General features: G+C 39.0%; 1 protein-coding gene and 1 non-coding gene across 2 annotated transcripts; one reads left to right on the forward strand and one right to left on the reverse strand.

Moving 5' to 3' along the window:
- Positions 1–3,588: 3,588 nt before the first annotated feature.
- Positions 3,589–4,464, reverse strand: LOC117273615 (uncharacterized). The gene is made up of 3 exons (XM_033652810.2): positions 4,306–4,464; positions 4,087–4,206; positions 3,589–3,822 (listed from the first exon to the last, which is right to left on the reverse strand). Exons 1-3 carry the CDS (start codon positions 4,462–4,464, stop codon positions 3,589–3,591), a joined length of 513 nt encoding a protein of 170 aa, XP_033508701.2.
- A 3,733-nt stretch (positions 4,465–8,197) lies between these two features.
- LOC117273616 (small nucleolar RNA R71) lies at positions 8,198–8,304 on the forward strand. Its single transcript, XR_004503615.1, has one exon. It is a non-coding gene; the product is annotated as a small nucleolar RNA R71 (small nucleolar RNA).
- Positions 8,305–18,139: the final 9,835 nt, after the last annotated feature.

Consider the following 18,139-nt stretch of genomic DNA (forward strand, 5'->3'; position numbering starts at 1 on the left):
TAAACCAATATTTCCACCTTCAACACCATGTAAATTACCCCACACTTCTTTGAGCACAATCACCTTAAAAGCCACCACAGAATATTACTAATCAACATGATACACTATTAACACATGATACATTTTATTTTTCAATAAGGTGCACCTTTCTCCTTATTTCCCTAGTACCACTCAAAAGCCCCACCAACTACCTCACACTTTATTCTTTATAGATTCGTAGTAATTGAAGTGCTTACGAGAGGTAAAGGGTTCAAAAAGATGGTCAATTCAAATAAGGGATAAGGCTTGTAATGTGGTTGCCAAGGAAACAAGATTACAAGCTCAACGAGGTTAACTATGATACATAACAAATAGGTGGGTGAAATATGTATATATATATGATTCAACAAAGAAATACCTATTTCGCTTTGCAGACACACATGGCAAGTTCTAGGCATCAAATGTCGTGCACAGAACACAACAAGCCTCACACACACATGGCACATGTCTCACTCCAGAACGGATCATCAAACACTTAGATCAGAGTACTTAAGCCAAATTAAGAACATACAGTTTAATGCATTCTTACAAGAGTCAACAAATGAGCCTAAGCGTCACACTAAGTACCCGCTATATTAAAGGCATTACAAAGTTAAGAGATTCTATTCTAATCCTGCCCATAGCCCATAAGTTCCTAACTAAAAAAATAAAAACTAACTACACTCGGTTCAAATGAAACGCTGAAAAAGAACCGTGGTTTAAAGAAAAACCAAGGAGGGATTGATACACTACTACAAAAGAAAATCCACGCTCACCGCACCATTTTTTACTTTTAACATTTTTTTTTCTTTCGACTTTAGTCCCTCAAGAAACCCATCGAATGATATCCATCGTCGGGACAAGTCTAAAATGATTTATATAAATAAACTACGAAACTATTCTACATACAACATACAACAAAGTATCCCCCACCCCACACTTAAAAAGATGGCATGTCCCCATGTCATACAAAATAAGGTAATGTGAGGTAAAGGAACTTCCCTGGTGGATCAGTCTTGATCGGAGACAGTGCCATGGTTGAGATGACACGCCCTCCCCAGCGCACGTAGCCAACCCATGATTTTCTTCTCTGACTTTGCATTTTGGGTGGCCAAGGCATCAAATCTAGTCCCTAATTCCGTGACGGAAGTGCGCAACCCTGCCATATCTTGTTCTAAGGCTATCATACGTGTACTCCGTCTGACATGGGATAATCTTTCAGCCGCTGCAACTTGTTCCTGTGGGGGTGAGGCAGGTTCAACCTCCTCCTGCCCTTCATCGCCCTCCTCCGGCGCATCAGAATCATCACTATGAGTTGCCCCAGGTGCCACCGGGTCTTTCCCGATGGTCACTTTGTCTGCCCAAAACTTTGCTTCTTTCTTCACCATGCCATCCGCATTTGGGTTCTCAGGCACCCTTGCTGCCCGACATAATCTAGTGACCAGAGAGGGGAAAAAGAACCCATACCTCTTCTGTGGTGAACAGACGAACATCTCAGACTGAATAACTTGGGACATATCAAAATCATGGCCATTCACGAAGCACCAGATCAAGGAAGCTCGAAGACCATTTACCTCCGTTGTGTTGTGGGACGGCAACAAGCGACTGTTGATGATGTACAACCAACACTTTCCTTCAAAAGTGAGTGAGAAAGAGTGTAGCTTCGATCCCGGCACAACCCACACTACCTCTTTGTCTGGTGCACAAATAGTTCTGAAAAATCTGTTCCATGTGATGGGTTCTCGCTTGTAAGTATCATTGAAATTCTCCTCCCCATTGAATACAGGCAATCAGTACACTCTCCTGATGGCTTCTATAGAGGCGTCCACCCTCGTGTGCCGCACAGTGCATATTCTATCCTCATGTTTGGGGCAATTGGCATAGAACTCCCGGACAAGCATCAAGTTACCCTCATCCGGCTCTTCGAAAACGCTGTCCAACCTGCTCCTGATCAACTCCCGATACATATTAGGGCACTCATCCTGGAGGGATGCCCTGTCAATACCTCTTTCTGGTACAAGTATTTTTAGTGGCTTTCAAACTGAAGCGGTCTTGGGCAGCTCTGGAGACAAACCTGGTACGATCAAACTGAGCTGCACTGGCCGGCGCCTGGGATGAACCTCCATGTCCACTTGACGAGGCTCCGGTGGTGAGTCTCTTCTTTGAAGGTGTCATGGTACCTACACAACAAACACTACTATCAGTAATCGGTGCAATATAGGAACCAATGGCGGTTACTCAGATTTCACTCGCACAATTGGTTACAATTTACATTCAAACTCATTGTGGCAATTCTACAAACACTTAAGGTGCATATACTCCCCAAGTTACCCAAAGCTCGAATTAAACTTCCATTCCTCACAAACTCAACAATATCTTTCCCCAATTCAACCAAATCTATTAGCCTCACATGCCACATATATACTACAATCCTAACCCAAGACAAGAGTACTGATGATTCTACTATCCTACACATACAATAGCAAAGGAAAAGAATGGGAAAAATAAAAAATTAAAAAAAGAAAAAGAAAAAGAAAATACTAAGAAAGAGGAATAGAATCATGTTACTTACTTGGAGATCTTGGGAGGAACGGAGATTGGGGATTAGTTGAGTGGAGAAGAGGAGGAAGGAGAAGAAGCTTTGTTGATGAGAGAAATTTTGAGGGAGAGGGGGCGTGTGTTTTAGGGGAAGGGTTTTAAATTTTGTTAAGGGGGAGGGAAAGAAGAAGTGTAGGAGTGGGCGGTTGGGTGGGGCGGGTGGGGGGTTAGGTAAAACAAAAAACTACTTAATAGGAAAGAAAAAAAAAGAAGAGAAAAGAAAGAAAACAAATAAATAATAATCATTCTGAACCTGGTACCGCCTAATCCGCGACCGCGGATGAGGAACAGTGAGGGGGACAAAATCCGCGCCCAATTCGCGGTCAAGTCCGCTGGCACGGGGGAGACAATGGTCTGTGCAAAATCCGCGGCCTACTCCGCGGTCCAATCCGCGGCCGCGGATATCGATCTCCAGCAATTTTTTGTCTTTTTCGCACTTTTACCTATCTTCGGGTTAATTGCGTCCCCCGAATCCTTCAGATGCGCATAATTTTATCCCTGGACACTAGTGGATCGGTCAATGCCGTTCAAAATCAATTATAAAAACAAGAATAAAGAAAAATAATGGGTTGCCTTCCAAAAAGCGTCTGAGTTAACGTCGCGGCACGTCGATTTACAACAAACCATGGGTTGCTTCCCAGGAAGCGCCTGATTTAACGCCGCGGCACGACACAAGCTTTCATTATTACTCTTCGCTCGCGTATTGGGGCTCTTCCAAAGATATCACCACTCTATCCCCCTTTTCTTCGACCATTGCAAGGTAATGTTTCAACCTTTGCCCATTCACTGCGAACTTATTTGTCCCATCTTCGAATTCAATTTCTACAGCTCCACTTGAGAATAATTGCATCACTCTGAAGGGTCCTGACCATCGGGACTTCAACTTACCCGGAAACAATCTCAATCTCGAGTTGTATAACAACACTAGATCTCCAGGTTTGAAGTTCCGATCTAGAATGTTCTTATCATGCATCATTTCATCCTTTCTTTGTACAATCTTTCATTCTCAAATGCATGGAACCCGAATTCCTCGAGTTCAAGTAACTCAGTTACTCTGCTGGTGCCTTCAGTCTCCATATCCAAATTCAACTGCCGCATTGCCCAAAGGGCTTTATGTTCGAGCTCTGCCGGAAGATGGCATGCTTTTCCAACTACCAACTTGTATGGTGACATACCAATTGGAGTTTTAAATGTTGTGCGGTACACCTATAATGCATCATCCAGCTTCTTTGTCCAATCAGTCCTTGTCGCATTCACTATCTTGGTCAGGACACTTTTGATTTCCCTGTTAGACACTTCAACTTGCCCTCTCGTCTGTGGGTGGTAAGGTGTGGCTACATTATGGCGAACTCCATACTTTTCCAACAGCCTTGCGAATGCTTTATTGCAAAAATGGGTTCCACCATCACTGATTATAGCTCTCGGGGTGCCAAAACGTGTGAAGATGTTTTACGTTAGGAAGCCTATCACCTCTTTTGCATCATTTGTTGGGAGAGCCACCGCTTCGACCCATTTGGAGACATAGTCAACTGCTACCAATATGTATTTGTTGCCATACGAGCTGACAAAAGCCCCCATAAAGTCAATCCACTACATGTCAAAAACCTCCACCTATTGAATTGTGGTCATCGGCATCTCATGATGTCTAGATATGTTGCCTGTCCTTTGGCACTCATCGCAACTTTTTACCCAAGCATGGGCATCCTTTAACAGAGTTGGCCAATACAACCCCGATTCCAACACTTTTGCTGCTGTCCAGATTCCTCCAAAGTGTCCACCATATGGTGAAGCATGGCAAGCCTGCAAAACAGAAGGTTGATCTTTCTCGGGGATACACCTCCGAATCATGTTATCTATACATATTATAAAAAGTAGAGGTTCATCCCAATAATAAGATCGACAATCGCGAAAGAACTTTTTCTTTTGAATTGAAGAAAGTTCATAAGGTACAATACCACTTGCTAAATAGTTAGCAATATCAGCATACCACAGTGACTACTCCATTGTCACAACGAGTAACTGTTCATCCGGAAATGTCTCTGTTATATCTTCTACCTCCATCTTCTTTTCAGCTCCTTCCAACCTTGAGAGGTGGTCTGCCACTTGATTATTCGTCCCTTTTCTATCACGGATTTCCAGATCGAATTCTTGTAGCAAAAGAACCCAGCGGATTAAGCGTGGATTTGACTCCTTCTTTGCTATCAAGTACCTAATTGTGCATGGTCAGTATAAACAATAATTTTTGAACCAATTAAGTACGACCTGAATTTGTCGAAGGCAAACACTACAACCAACATTTCCTTTTTCGTTACGGTGTAATTGAGCTGTGCACCGTTGGGCGTCCTGTTTGCATAGTAAATTAGGTGCATCATCTTTTCTTTTCGCTGCCCCAAGACTGCTCCTATAGCATAATCACTGGCGTCGCACATCAGCTCGAACGGTTGCTCCCAGTTGGGTGCAACAATGATGGGTGCAGTTACCAGTCTCTTCTTTAGCTCCTCAAATGCCAACCTGCAATCATTTGAATACACAAAGGGCTGATCCTTTTCAAGAAGTTTACATAAAGGGTTAGCAATCTTGGAAAAATCTTTTATGAATCGCCTATAGAACCCGGCGTGCCCAAGAAAACTTCTCACTGCCTTGACCGAAGTGGGCGGTGGAAATTTCTCAATCACATCAACCTTATCATGGTCGACCTCAATTCCCTTACTGGACACTCGATGCCCCAAAACTATTCCTTCTTGTACCATAAAATGGCACTTTTCCCAATTCAGCACCAAATTTGTCTCCACACATCTTTTGAGAACTCTTCTTAAATTGTGAAGACAATCTTCGAATGAATCCTCCACCATGGAGAAATCATCCATAAACACCTCCATAATGTCTTTAACCATATCAGTGAAAATGGCTAACATACACCGCTGGAATGTAGCTGGCGCATTGCAAAGTCCAAAAGGCATTCTCCGAAAGGCAAAGGTGCCATACAGACAAGTGAAGGATGTTTTCTCTCTGTCTTCAGGGGCTATAGAGATCTGGTTGTACCCCGAATATCCATCCAAGAAACAGAAGTGAGACCGCCCAGCTAACCTCTCCAACATTTAGTCAATGAAAGGCAAGGGGAAATGGTCCTTCCGGGTGGCTGTGTTCAATTTCCGATAGTCCATGCAAATATTCCACGCCATGACTGTACGAGTCGAGATCAACTCATTATTCTCATTTTGTACGACTGTCATTCCTCCCTCTTTCGGCACACACAGAACATGGCTGACCCAATTGCTGTCAGAGATGGGGAAGATGATACCCGCTTCCAACCACTTGATCACTTCCTTCTTCACCACCTCTTTCATATTCGGGTTCAGCCGTCGTTGATGCTCTATGGAAGGTTTGTGCCCCTCTTCCAAGAGAATCTTGTGCATATAAAAGGCTGGGTTGATACCCTTTATGTCTGCCATGGTCCAACCAATGACAGTCTTACATTCTTGTAACACCTGCAAGAGTTGCTCTGCCTGCACAACTAGTAAACCAGATGATATAATAACATGCAAAGTAGAATTAGGCCCTAAGAAAACGTACCTGAGGTGAGCTGGAAGCGATTTCAGGTCCAACTGTGGTGGCTCCTCTATTGATGGTTTTGCAGGTGGTGTTGCTCTTTCTTCTAAGCGTAGGGGCTCGAACTGAGGTTCCCTTTTCCAGAACCCTTGACCCTCGAGAGACATGACCCACTCCGCCAACCCTTCACCATCCAACTCTTCCAAATTTATCAAACAGGCTTCTAGCGGATCCCTGACATTAAGGGTATCATCCTCCTCTTGTAGTATCACATCCACGGCCTCCACTAGTGAGCAATTTGAAAATTTGCTAGGTCTCCTCATGGATTGTTGAATGTTGAATATTATTTCTTCATTGTTCAACCTCATTTTCAACTCTCCAGTCTCACAATCAATCAATGCTCTCCCAGTGGCTAAGAATGGCCTTCCTAAAATGATGGGTATCTCTTCATCCACTTGACAATCAAGAATAACGAAGTCTGCAGGGAATACAAACTTCCCCACTTGAACAAGCACGTCATCAAGAATTCCTGTCGGTCTTTTGACTGTGCGATCAGCTAGTTGCAACAACATTGAGGTCGGTCTAGCTTTGCCAATGCCCCGTTTTGTATAGATTGCCAAGGGCATCAAGTTTATACTACCCCCCCAAGTCACACAATGCTTTAGCAAAAGCATAACTCCCAATGGTGCATGGGATAGTGAAACTACCTGGATCAGATACTTTTTGAGCCATAAGTCTTGTCACTACCGCGCTGCAGGTCTGCATCAGAGTTACAGTGGACAGGTCCTGGAAGTCAAATTTTCACGACATCAGGACCTTCATCATTTTTGCATACCCTGGCATTTCCCTCAAAGCATCCATCAGTGGAATATTCAATTGAATTTGTCGAAGCATTTCCATGAATTTCCTGTATTGATCATCTTTATTTTGCTTTGCCAATCTCTGAGGGAATGGTGCAGGAGTCAACCTCTGCCCACTGCTTGGTGTCTTTTCTTTGTTGGAAGCTTTTTCTACCACATGTTTTGAGAGTTGTTCACCTTCCTTCTCCTTACCCTTGTCAATCTGTGCTTGTTCAATTAGAACCTCGGTGTGCTCTTCTAACTCATCTGCCTCTAATGTTACTGGAGTATTTGGCGTAGTCTCTCTCCTAGATTGAGCAACTTCTTGCTCTCTGTATAAATCTCTTCCATTCCTGAGACTCACTGCCATTAGCTGATTTGGGTTCTGTTCCTTTGGGTTAATATTTGTATCTGCAGGTAATGTTCCTTGTGGGCGATTTTTTAAGGCCATAGACAACTGTCCCAATTGAGTTTCAATGCCTTTGATTGACGAATCATGTGCTGCTAACTTTTCTTGCATCTTACCATTTGTCCCAATGAGTTGTTGCAGCATGCCCCTGATTTCTGTCATGTTGCTGTCCTGCTGTTGATGACGTGGTTGGTAGGCAAACTGTTGCTGGTGCTGCTGATTATAGCCTTGTTGCCTTTGATAAGGCACGACTTGGCCTTGTGGTCGTGCGCTTCCTGGATTGGGGTAGTGTTGTGGCTTGTTTGGTCTGTACTACTGGTTTGGTGCTGGTCCCCATTGCTGCCCACCTTGCCTCTGACCTCTGAAATTGTTGACATAATTCATGTCCTATCTAAAGCCATGGTTGTCATTCTCTCCACTCCATGAGCACATATATGACTGGTTTATGCAAGGAGTGCACAAGCTTCCATTTGTTGTATCAACAATGTGCACTTGCTTTGTACCCATATCATAAATTTTCTTTGTCATTAAGCTCATCTGGGTCATGAGAGTGGCTATGTTCTATGCATTGCAATTATTTGCGTCAAGAGCAATAGAATGCACTATTGGTGTAAGTGTCGTACCTCTAGTCATCTAGCCTGAATTGTGAGCCATCTTGTCGAGAAGAATCTTGCACTCTTTGAACGTTTTGCTCAAAAATGCACCCCCAGCCGAAACATCTATATTGGCCTTCAAACTGTCTGCCAAACCCATGTAGAATATTTGTCCCAGCATCTGATCTGGAATGCCATGGTGTGGACATTTCACTAACATACCCTTAAACCTCTCCCAGGTTTCTTGCAAGGTTTCAATCGGTTTCTGCATGAATTGTAATATCTCATCAATTTGCCTTACAGTCTTGTTGGGAGGGTAAAACTTGTTTAAGAATTCAACCAAGTTTGAGCCTCTCCAGTCACTGAGAATGGGAACAATAATAGCTTAATTGCTTCCGGAGTCACATTCGACTGTCTTTGAGTCACACAAATTGATAGGAAGTTCTTCAGATGTTGTTGTGGGTCTTCGATGTATGACCCGGAGAACATTCCCTTATTCTGAAACAAGTGCATCATGTTGTTGGTAATCTGGAATGTCTCAACTTGTATCTGAGGAACAACAATGGCAGTGGCCAGTTTATCAGCAGTTGGTTGTGCCCAATGATAAAGAGCAACTTCCGGCACAAGAGGTGCCACCACTCCATTGTTTGGGTCAAGACGATCATTCCGATTGTTTACGTTGACGTCGTCCACGTTGTTCATTTCACTTTCGAGTTGGCCTTTTTGTTTTAACTGTTTGTTCTTCTTATTGGCCCGATTCAATGCCCTGAATGCTTTCTCGGGGTCTAAGAGTCCTTCAAAAGTTCACCAGTCCTCAAAGAATTTCTAGGCATACACCTGAGTCACAGAAGAGTTCAAACGCGAGAATTTCAATGAAAAATTTTTAACACCGTAGGAAATTGATCTAAACTAAGAAACCTAGCAATACTTCTAAGTTGGATTAAATAACACCGTTAGTTCCTCGGCAACGACACCAAAATTAAATCACACCAAACTATGCCTTGTAAAAAAGACTAAGCAGTCACTGTAAATATAATACGGTTCAAGTCCGGAGTCGAATCCCACATGGAACTAACCTATTTACTATAACTTTTAACAATGCTAATGATAAGCTCAAACAATTTCCGGATGCAAGATTTTTAATAGAGCATAAGTGGAATTTATTTATCTAATGAAAAATGATAACAAAATTAGCAATAATGAAGAATAAGGTTGAATTCAAGGGTAAAAGGATCTAGGGCTATTGATTTTCCCAATTGCCGGACTAATTTCTGACACATTAGCTATAATCTCGCCGTAATACTCTATGAGGATTATGAGTTATGGGCTACCGTAATTAACTCTCGATCAATTACGATAATTTACTAGAAGCATTCTCTCGAACTACTCTAGTTAACAATTTATGCAACTCAGAATTATCCCACCAAAGTTTCGTTATCTCTAACCCCGCTTTTAAATTCAAGTAATTAATCTCTTAACTTACCCGAAAGTGATATTGTTCAACAACAATCTAACCAAGTGTTCTTTCTCAAGCAACACAAGGTAACTAGACACGATTAATCAAGGGCCCTTTCAATTAATCAAAACACAACACATAGTTGAACAATCATAGAATAAGAACGACTCAATTATATCTAAACATAGTCAAAACTTCATCCAATAATTGATTCCATCAATCCTAGATGATGGGTTTAGCTACTCATACTAGTGGATAAAAATTCACTATAACAATTCATAATCAACAATGTAAGTAAGAAGAAGAAGATGAAAACTCTTAGGAAATTCTCTGTCTTCTCTCTGTTGTTCTTGCCTTCAAAATCTCCTAAAAATAGCTCTCTTTCTCTTCTGGGCGAATTGGGCTTCATATAGGTTTAGGTTAGTTGCCTTAGAAATTATATAATTGCCCCTGAGTTGTTGGCCTCCGTCCGCCCGTCCGCGGCCGCGGATTTCAGCCAGTGTTCTGCCTCCAGTGCGTGGTCCAATTCGCGGTCAACTCCGCGACCGCGCACCTGGAGGGGACCTCCCCGCTTGCGTTTCTCGCTCCTTTTCGACCGGGCTAACCTTCTATTAGCCTTCCACACTCCATATTGACTCCAAAATACTCTTTAGCTTCCTCCTAGCTCAGAATGGCTCCTGCAAAGTATACAATTCTTAATTAGAGTATTTTGTTATGTTTTAGCATCCAAATATCAATAAAGTGCAGCTAAATTAGTGTATAAATAGTGTCTAAATTGCATAAATATAGCCTACTATCAAGATGCTCCAACAAAATACATTACACTTGATCTTGTTAGCAGAGTCGGGTCCAGAATTTAAAGTTTATGAGTTCCTGTAGTAATATCAAATTAATAAAGTATATAATAATAACTGGGTTCACAGTTAGATATTTATAGATATTTAGTGTATTTTTTAATTAAAAATACTGGGTTTATGCAAAAGTTACTGACGTACCGGGAACCCATATACTATACTCTAGATCCGCCACTGCTTGTATGTTAGCCTTATTTTTCACTAGATGCTATATGTTCATGTTCTCTAGATTTAAATCCTATAATTAATAATAAGACATCTTTTGAGAATATGAATAGAGATTATATTGCAGTTGGAAACTACTTTTAATTTCTTCCTAGGATTTTAATATGAGAATGCTTATTATTTTCACAGAACTTGCTCTTGTATAGTTGTTTTTGCTAACTTGCCTATGTAAATGTTGTGGGATCAATGTGATCGCTCTACCTTAGCTAGAAATTTTTGATAGGGAGCATCTTCCCTTTAAATAGGCCTTATGAGTCGCAAATTTGAAGTAATCGGATTAGTAGGTTTTAGATAATGAACAGATGGTTAAACCAAGAAAATAAAAAAGCTTTCCCCGTGTTGTTTGGCATATGAATGGAGTGATTTAGCTAAATTACGTTTCTCATCTATTGCATCTGCATCATAAGTGTTGGTGGACAGAATTAGCCAATACCTATGCTGATAGGAGTTAGGTAGCAAGTACTGGTAAAATAGTTAGGTAGCAAGTATTGGTAAAATAATTAGAGATATACGCAAACTACTAATCAAGATACTACCATCGTAAAAATAATTATGTCACAGGTTTGTTGTTTAAGTTTGCAAAAGTAGAGCACCTTCGCTCCCGAACTTACTAAAAAAAGAAGAAGTTATAAATAAAGTAGAAAATATCCTAGAACCAAAATATAGATACCAAATACGAAGGAACTCGTTCTCCTTACGACTCCTTATTTGATAAATTTTTCGGAAGTTCAAAAAAATCATTTAACCATCTAAATTTAAATTTTGGATATTTCTCCAGAGCTTAGAATTATTTTAACATTTTCATTTCAATTATCTTAATACATGAAAGGAAGTTTATTACCTTTTTATTAAATAAACTGTATCAGAAAAACAAGACGGTGGGAGTAATTAACAATATCAGGGGAATATTATCAATTAATTGCTACTTAACATGTCAGATATATTTAACAAATGTTGCTCTTTATACTTTTTAATGGCCAACTAATAATACAATAGTAAAATGGAATTCCTATTCTATTTACATTAGAATAGTATCTAGACTTTCACAACACAATATCTACGCCTCAATCCTAAATAAGTTGGAGTCAGATATATGAATAGTATCTAGATGACCGAAAAAAATACATTAATGCCCAATTTTATACAGTATATACAATATATATTAGAACTAGGGATTAGAATCAGTAAACTGAGGTCTCTAGTTCAAGGCTTGTGAAAGTGTGAATACACGGAGTTGCCTTTATAGATAGCGCTTTGCCCTCAAAAATAATATTATGATTTCTCGGCATAAATTCAGATTAGTCGAGTCCTAAAGCGGGGCCAGACACCCGATAGAAAACAAAAATATTGAGGGATTAAAGGAAACTTGACCCTTTATTTTAGGGATTACTTTGATCACTTCCTCTCCAAAGGAACTTGCCCTTTATTTAAGTGACTATATCTTGATATTTTCCTCATCAACAAATTAAACAGCAATTCTGAGAATTAAATTTCAACACTATAAATTCTTACAATAAAGAAAAATCTTGTTGTGACTTTAATGAACTTCTTCAGATTTCACCAATACTCTTTATCTTTCTCTTTATATGTTTTCTTCCTCTTATAATATTTTTGGAAGGTAAATCCTATAGAGCTTCTTTACCCAAATTTTCTATTGAAGCAATTACGGCTTCTAATATTGACATTTCCTCATTGCCTTCATCTCTTTCTGCTCAAAACTTGACTATCGATTTTATTGTCGAAAATCGTGATGGTACTAACGTTGAGTACAGAAACATGGAGTTCTCCACACGTACATACGCCAGATCAGATTTGTTTTAATATATATTGGCTTTTCATTAATTTAAGGAGTTTAATTTATGAATTTTAGAGTAATTTATATAATTCTCTTGAACTTTGTTCTATTTAAATCTTATAATAATATGAATTGAGATTGCAGTTGGAAGAAAATATTTTTTTCCAAGGATCTTAAATGAGAATGCTTATTATTTTCGTAACACTTGCTTGTTTGTGAAGTTGTTCTTTCGCTAACTTGACTATAGTTGTTTGTCTTTTTACACAAATAGCTGGCCATATTTATTATTTACTTTTCTATCAATATATATCGATTATACATTGAATATAATTATACACATATAATACATAAATTATGCATATATTATACAAATAATATTTTTGTGACCTTACTTAAACAATTATAAACAAAATTTTATTTCCATAAGAATAGACTCTAGATGATTGCAAAAATCATAAAAATACATTAATCATGGCAAAAAAACAAAAGGAGATCAAGAGATTCCAAAGTATTCCAAATCAGATATCCACAATTGCACAGAACATTTTCTCATGTGTAGGTGATGAAAATTGAAGCTTCACATCTCCACAATAAACTTGCAATCTCATTGGACCATATTTGCCCATATCAAAACATCCCATTACATCCACGGTAAAAAATCCATATCCATTTTCTCTATTTTCCTTATTAATTGCATTAGCAACATTAGCATTCCTCATCTGGACGGGAAAATTACCAAATGACACTTGTACTGATGTACGCTCTCCTTTCTCTTGCCAATAAAGACCTAACATATTCGACCAAATAACATTTTCCTTGTACAAAATTGAGACGACCGCATTATTATACGTGGCTGGACGAGGAGCATGATTTTCGACGACGAAATTGATCGTCAAATTTTGAGCAGAAATTTGGGATGATGAATCAGGCAATGAGGTAATATCAATATTAGAAGAAGTAATTGATTCAATTGAAAATTTGGGCATAGAAGCTTTATCGGATACATCTTCAAAATGAGTTTCAACAAGAAGCCAACATATAAAGAGAAGGGCAAGAATTCCTAGTAAATAAAGAACAAATTTGCAACACATACAACTAACACTAGTGGAGGCCTTAGCTTCTTCTTCCCTTAAAATCCAAACGTGGCTATTATTGTAATGAGTTTCTGGTACACTCTTCATTTTTTTGAAAACCAAACTTAAAAATTTATAATCACCAACTTAAGCTAAAATCAAAGAATTAAATGGAGTATATATATAATATCTGAATAGGGTGTTTGTGTTCAAGTTGAACTCTACAACTTAAGTATGCAAAACTAGGTCACTTTTTTTTTTTTTTAGCTATTTCTCTTTTTTTTTTACCTCGTTGTTAAACCTAGTAAAATATATTTTATTCCCGAATAATGTTGCATCTACTGGATAAGGACGTCCAAAATGCATATCTTGAAGAAAAACGATTAGATACGACAAGACAATTTTTCTTTTTTTCTTTTCTTTTTTGGTAAGCTAAAAACATTGATACAATCATACCTTTTTACAACAACTATCCTTTATAACATCACTTCACTATAATGATCAAATTTCTTTTGGAACCAACTTATCAGAACAAACAAGTTTATTTTCTGAGGTTAGGCCAAGCCCCCCCTTACCAACAGTCTACTGGTACAGGTACGTGATAAAATAGTCAAAGTATGCATGTTGTAACGACTCGGCCGGTCGTTTTGAGTATTTTAGCCCCGATCCCCTAAATTATGCTTCCTCTATGCTATATTGTGATTATGTAACTTGACGGGATGTTTGGTTTTGGTTTCAGAGTGAAATGGGACACATAGTCCCCAAGTTGAAAGTTTAAGTTGTAAAGAGTTGACCGTAGTTGACTTTTGTGTAGACGACCCCGGAATAAAGTTTTGATGATTCCAATAGTTCCGTATGATGATTTTAAATTTAGGAGCGCGCGACTGGATGTTGATTTGGAGGTCCGTAGATTGTTTCGGCGTAAATTGGTGAAAATTAGAAAATGAAAAGCTTGAAAGTTTGACCAGGAGTTGTCTTTATTCATATCGGTGTCAGAATCCGATATCAAAAATTAGAATAGGTGTGTAATGTCATTTATGACTTGTGTGCAAAATTTGAGGTCAATCGAAGTTGTTTTGGTAGGAATCGGCATTAGTTTTGAAATTCAGAAGTTCATAAGCTCTTTGGCTTGAATCGATGCGCGAATCGTGATTCTACTGTTATTTGATGTGATTTGACGCTTCGAGCGTGCTCGTATGATGTTTTAGGACTTGTTGGTATGTTTGGTTGAGGTCCCGGGGGCCTCGAGTGTAATTCAGACCATGTTCGGCACATTTCAGATCATTTAGGAGTTGCTGAATCTGGTGTTTCTGGTGTCCTTCTATGCAATCGCGAATGGATAACCGCGATCGCGAAGGGTATTTTGGCACTGGGGGAAATTTGTTTTATGCGATCGCTTGAAGGAGCCTGCGATCGCGGAAGGCTGGATTCCAGTGAATCGCGAATGCGTAGAGTAGACCGTGTTCGCGTACAAGGAAGTGAGCCAGCAGGGTAACGGGAAGTTGTTCTTCGCGATAGCGTGGACAATTCCGCGATCGCGTAGGGTTGGGTATCAGTGATCCACGTTCCCGTGGAGTCAACCACGTTCGCAAAGGCCATTTAGGGGGCAACTTTGATTTGTTTTTCGCGATCGCGAAGGAAAATCCGCGATCTCGATATGTAAATGACTGGGCAACAAAACTTAAGTTCTGAAAATGAGACTTCTATTTTTGCGATTTAGAGCTCGGGGAGAGGCGATTTTTCGGGAGATTTTCAAAGAAAATATTGGAGTAAGAATTTTTAACTCAATTTTGGTTAAATTACCCGAATCTATTATTGTTTTAGCATTTAATTGGTGGTTTAAATTGAAAAAATTATGAAAACCCTTAAGGTTAAATTTGAGGGTCGAGTTGTGATCAAAATTTAGTAATTTTGGTATGGTTAGACTCATCGTTGAATGGGGGTTCGGACTCCGTAACTTTTATAAATTTCGAGACGTGGGTCCCGCCCACGTTGATTTTCCGAGTTGACTTTTTATTTCTTTGCAAATATCGTAAATTTTATTGTTCGAATTAGTTTCTTATGGTTATAATTATAGAATGAAATTATTTTGGCTACATTCGAGCCATTCGGAGTTGGATAATCGAAGAAAAGGCCTACTAGTGGATTGAGATAGCGCGATTTAAGGTAAGTGACTTGTCTAACTTTGTGTGAGGGAAATATTTCTTAGGATTTGGTATTGTTATGAAAGTTGTGATGTGTGAAAGCCGTGTACACGAGGTGACGAGTGTGTACACGGGCTAAATGCAGAAAATTCTGATTTTAACTATGTAAATCCCTCTCACGTATTACTTGAAATTATTTTTTCATGTTATACTCATTATCATTAGTCTATTTTTATATGTTCTATTTGCCTTACCTTTTTCTTGCGAATTGCTCTATTTGTTTAGCTGAAGTTTTGTTCCCTTCTTATTCCGTGCTTATTAATTGAAAGTTGAACTCCTTACTTGAAATTGTTAAATTATGGATTAATTCCTGAAATTGGTTGAGATATAAAGACTGTAAATCATATTGAGACAAAAGTGTTAAATTGTGAAATATTATTCTGTTGAGTTGTTCACTTACGAATATTTTTGTTGAGATTTTGTCTACTTTGTGGTTGAGCTGTAGGCTCCTTATTGTGAAAAATAATTTTATTGTTAATTTATTTGGCAAGTTGAAATATTTGGGCACTTGAGGTGCGAATTGTGATATTGATACGCATGCGGTGATATAAGGTCTGAGTATTAAAACGCAAGCGGTGAGACAAGGTGGGCTTGATACGCATGGCTAGTAGGTGTCACGACCTAAAATCCCACCACAGGCGTCGTGATGACACTTAGTCTCTAAGAATAGGTAAGCCGATTACAATTACATTTTGAGCCATTTTTTTTGAAACATATAATTTAATACAAGTATTGAAACCAACAGCAAAAATAATTATAACAACCTCCCAAGACTGGTAATACTGAGTCACGAACTGTAACTGAATAGATGCAATGATCTCAAGGATCGAATATACAATATTTTTCGAATAAGAGTTGACAGTACAATAAAATAAAAAGACTCCAAGGGACTGCGGCGACCAAGCAGCTCTACCTTGAATCCTTGCGATCATACTCTAACTCTGCCCGGGTCCGATAACTCCAATACCTGGCTCTGCACAAAAATGTGCAAAAGTGTAGTATGAGTACACCACGGCCGGTACCCAGTAAGTATCAAGACTAACCTCGGTGGAGTAGTGACGAGGTACAGTCAAGACACTCACTAGTCAAATAATCTGTGTAATATAGCAGTATACAATAGTACTGGAAAACAACTATCAATGATAGCAACAAAAATCAACCAGTGATATAAGCAGCAAGGCAACAAGAACACCATAATTATTGCTCACGAATAAGGAACACAAGTACAACCAATTAATCAAGTCCTTCAAATATAAATCTTTCACATATAATTCTTTCGAATAAATACCTTTCGAATATACTTCTTTCAAATAAATATCTTTTGAATATAATTCTTTCAAAAAAAAGTCACTTTGTGACACCTCATTTAATAATCATAAAATACGGGTCTAAGCCCACTTTCATATTTTCGTAACACGGGTCTCAGTCCACTTTCATATTTCCACGGTATCTCGTGCCCATATTTCTATCACAACCGCACGGACAACTCACGTGCCAAAATATCAATATATAAGATCCATACGGACAACTCACGTGCCAATAATAAAATCATCATTTACTCATGGCAACTCGTGCGCACATCTCATTACACAATTATACGGATAACTCACGTGCCAATATCATAATCATTATATACCCACGACACCTCGTGCCTACATTTTATATCACAACCGCACGGACAACTCACGTGCCGGCAATAGCCACAGGCTCACAATTTTAACATGTATCAGACTATTATAAAATTTACTGAATTCACAAAACAAGTTGCACAAGATATAAAAGTAATCACAAGGAAATCACAATATCACGTGAAAATCACTAGCACAATAATCCCACGTCATCACATAGCATCCCTGACAATAGCCACCCTTATCACTCCTACAATAGCCTCCCTTATCCCTCCGCCTTTACAATATCAATAGCCACCCTTATTGCTCCTATAGCCACCCTTATTGCTCCTATAATAGCCTCCCTTATCCCTCCGCCCTGACAATAATAATAGCCACCCTTATCGCTCTTATGGCCACTCATAGCACTCTTATAATAGCCTCCCTTATCGCTCCGTTTAATAGCCTCCCTTATCACTCCGCCCAGACAATATCCTAACACACATAACAACAGTGAAATGCCACCCTTATGCCCGCATAATATCAACAGTGGGATGCCACCCTTATACGCCATATAATAGTAACCCAAATCACATAACAATTCACACAGAATATTATCACAACAACACAACATAATCAACTCGTATTTACAAATTGCCCGTAGGCCACAACCTTTCCAAAGATACAACAAAATCAATTAATTTCACAAAAGATAGCCCGCGGCTCAACACAATGTATATAAAATCTCAAAAAAGACAACAAGGATGGAAAAGTAACTCACCAAGAACAACACCTTTTTTAATTCAAAATTTTAATAAATATATTAATGCCTCTTTTTAAACTTATTTAATTAATTATTTGCAGATGAAAAATTCATAATGTAATTATTTCCAGGAAATGTCAACTTAACAAGCACACA

This window comes from Nicotiana tomentosiformis, chromosome 11 (assembly GCF_000390325.3).
Source record: "Nicotiana tomentosiformis chromosome 11, ASM39032v3, whole genome shotgun sequence".
Lineage (NCBI taxonomy): Eukaryota > Viridiplantae > Streptophyta > Magnoliopsida > Solanales > Solanaceae > Nicotiana > Nicotiana tomentosiformis.

Excerpts from the sequence above, each read along its gene's own strand:
- LOC117273615 (XM_033652810.2), bottom strand. The coding sequence starts at position 4,464 with ATGATTCGGAGGTGTATCCCCGAGAAAGATCAACCTTCTGTTTTGCAG. Across the intron at positions 4,207-4,305 it reads TAAAGGATGCCCATGCTTGG|TGGATTGACTTTATGGGGGC; the intron begins GTAAAAAGTTGC and ends TTTGACATGTAG. Across the intron at positions 3,823-4,086 it reads CAACAAATGATGCAAAAGAG|GTGTACCGCACAACATTTAA; the intron begins GTGATAGGCTTC and ends GATGCATTATAG.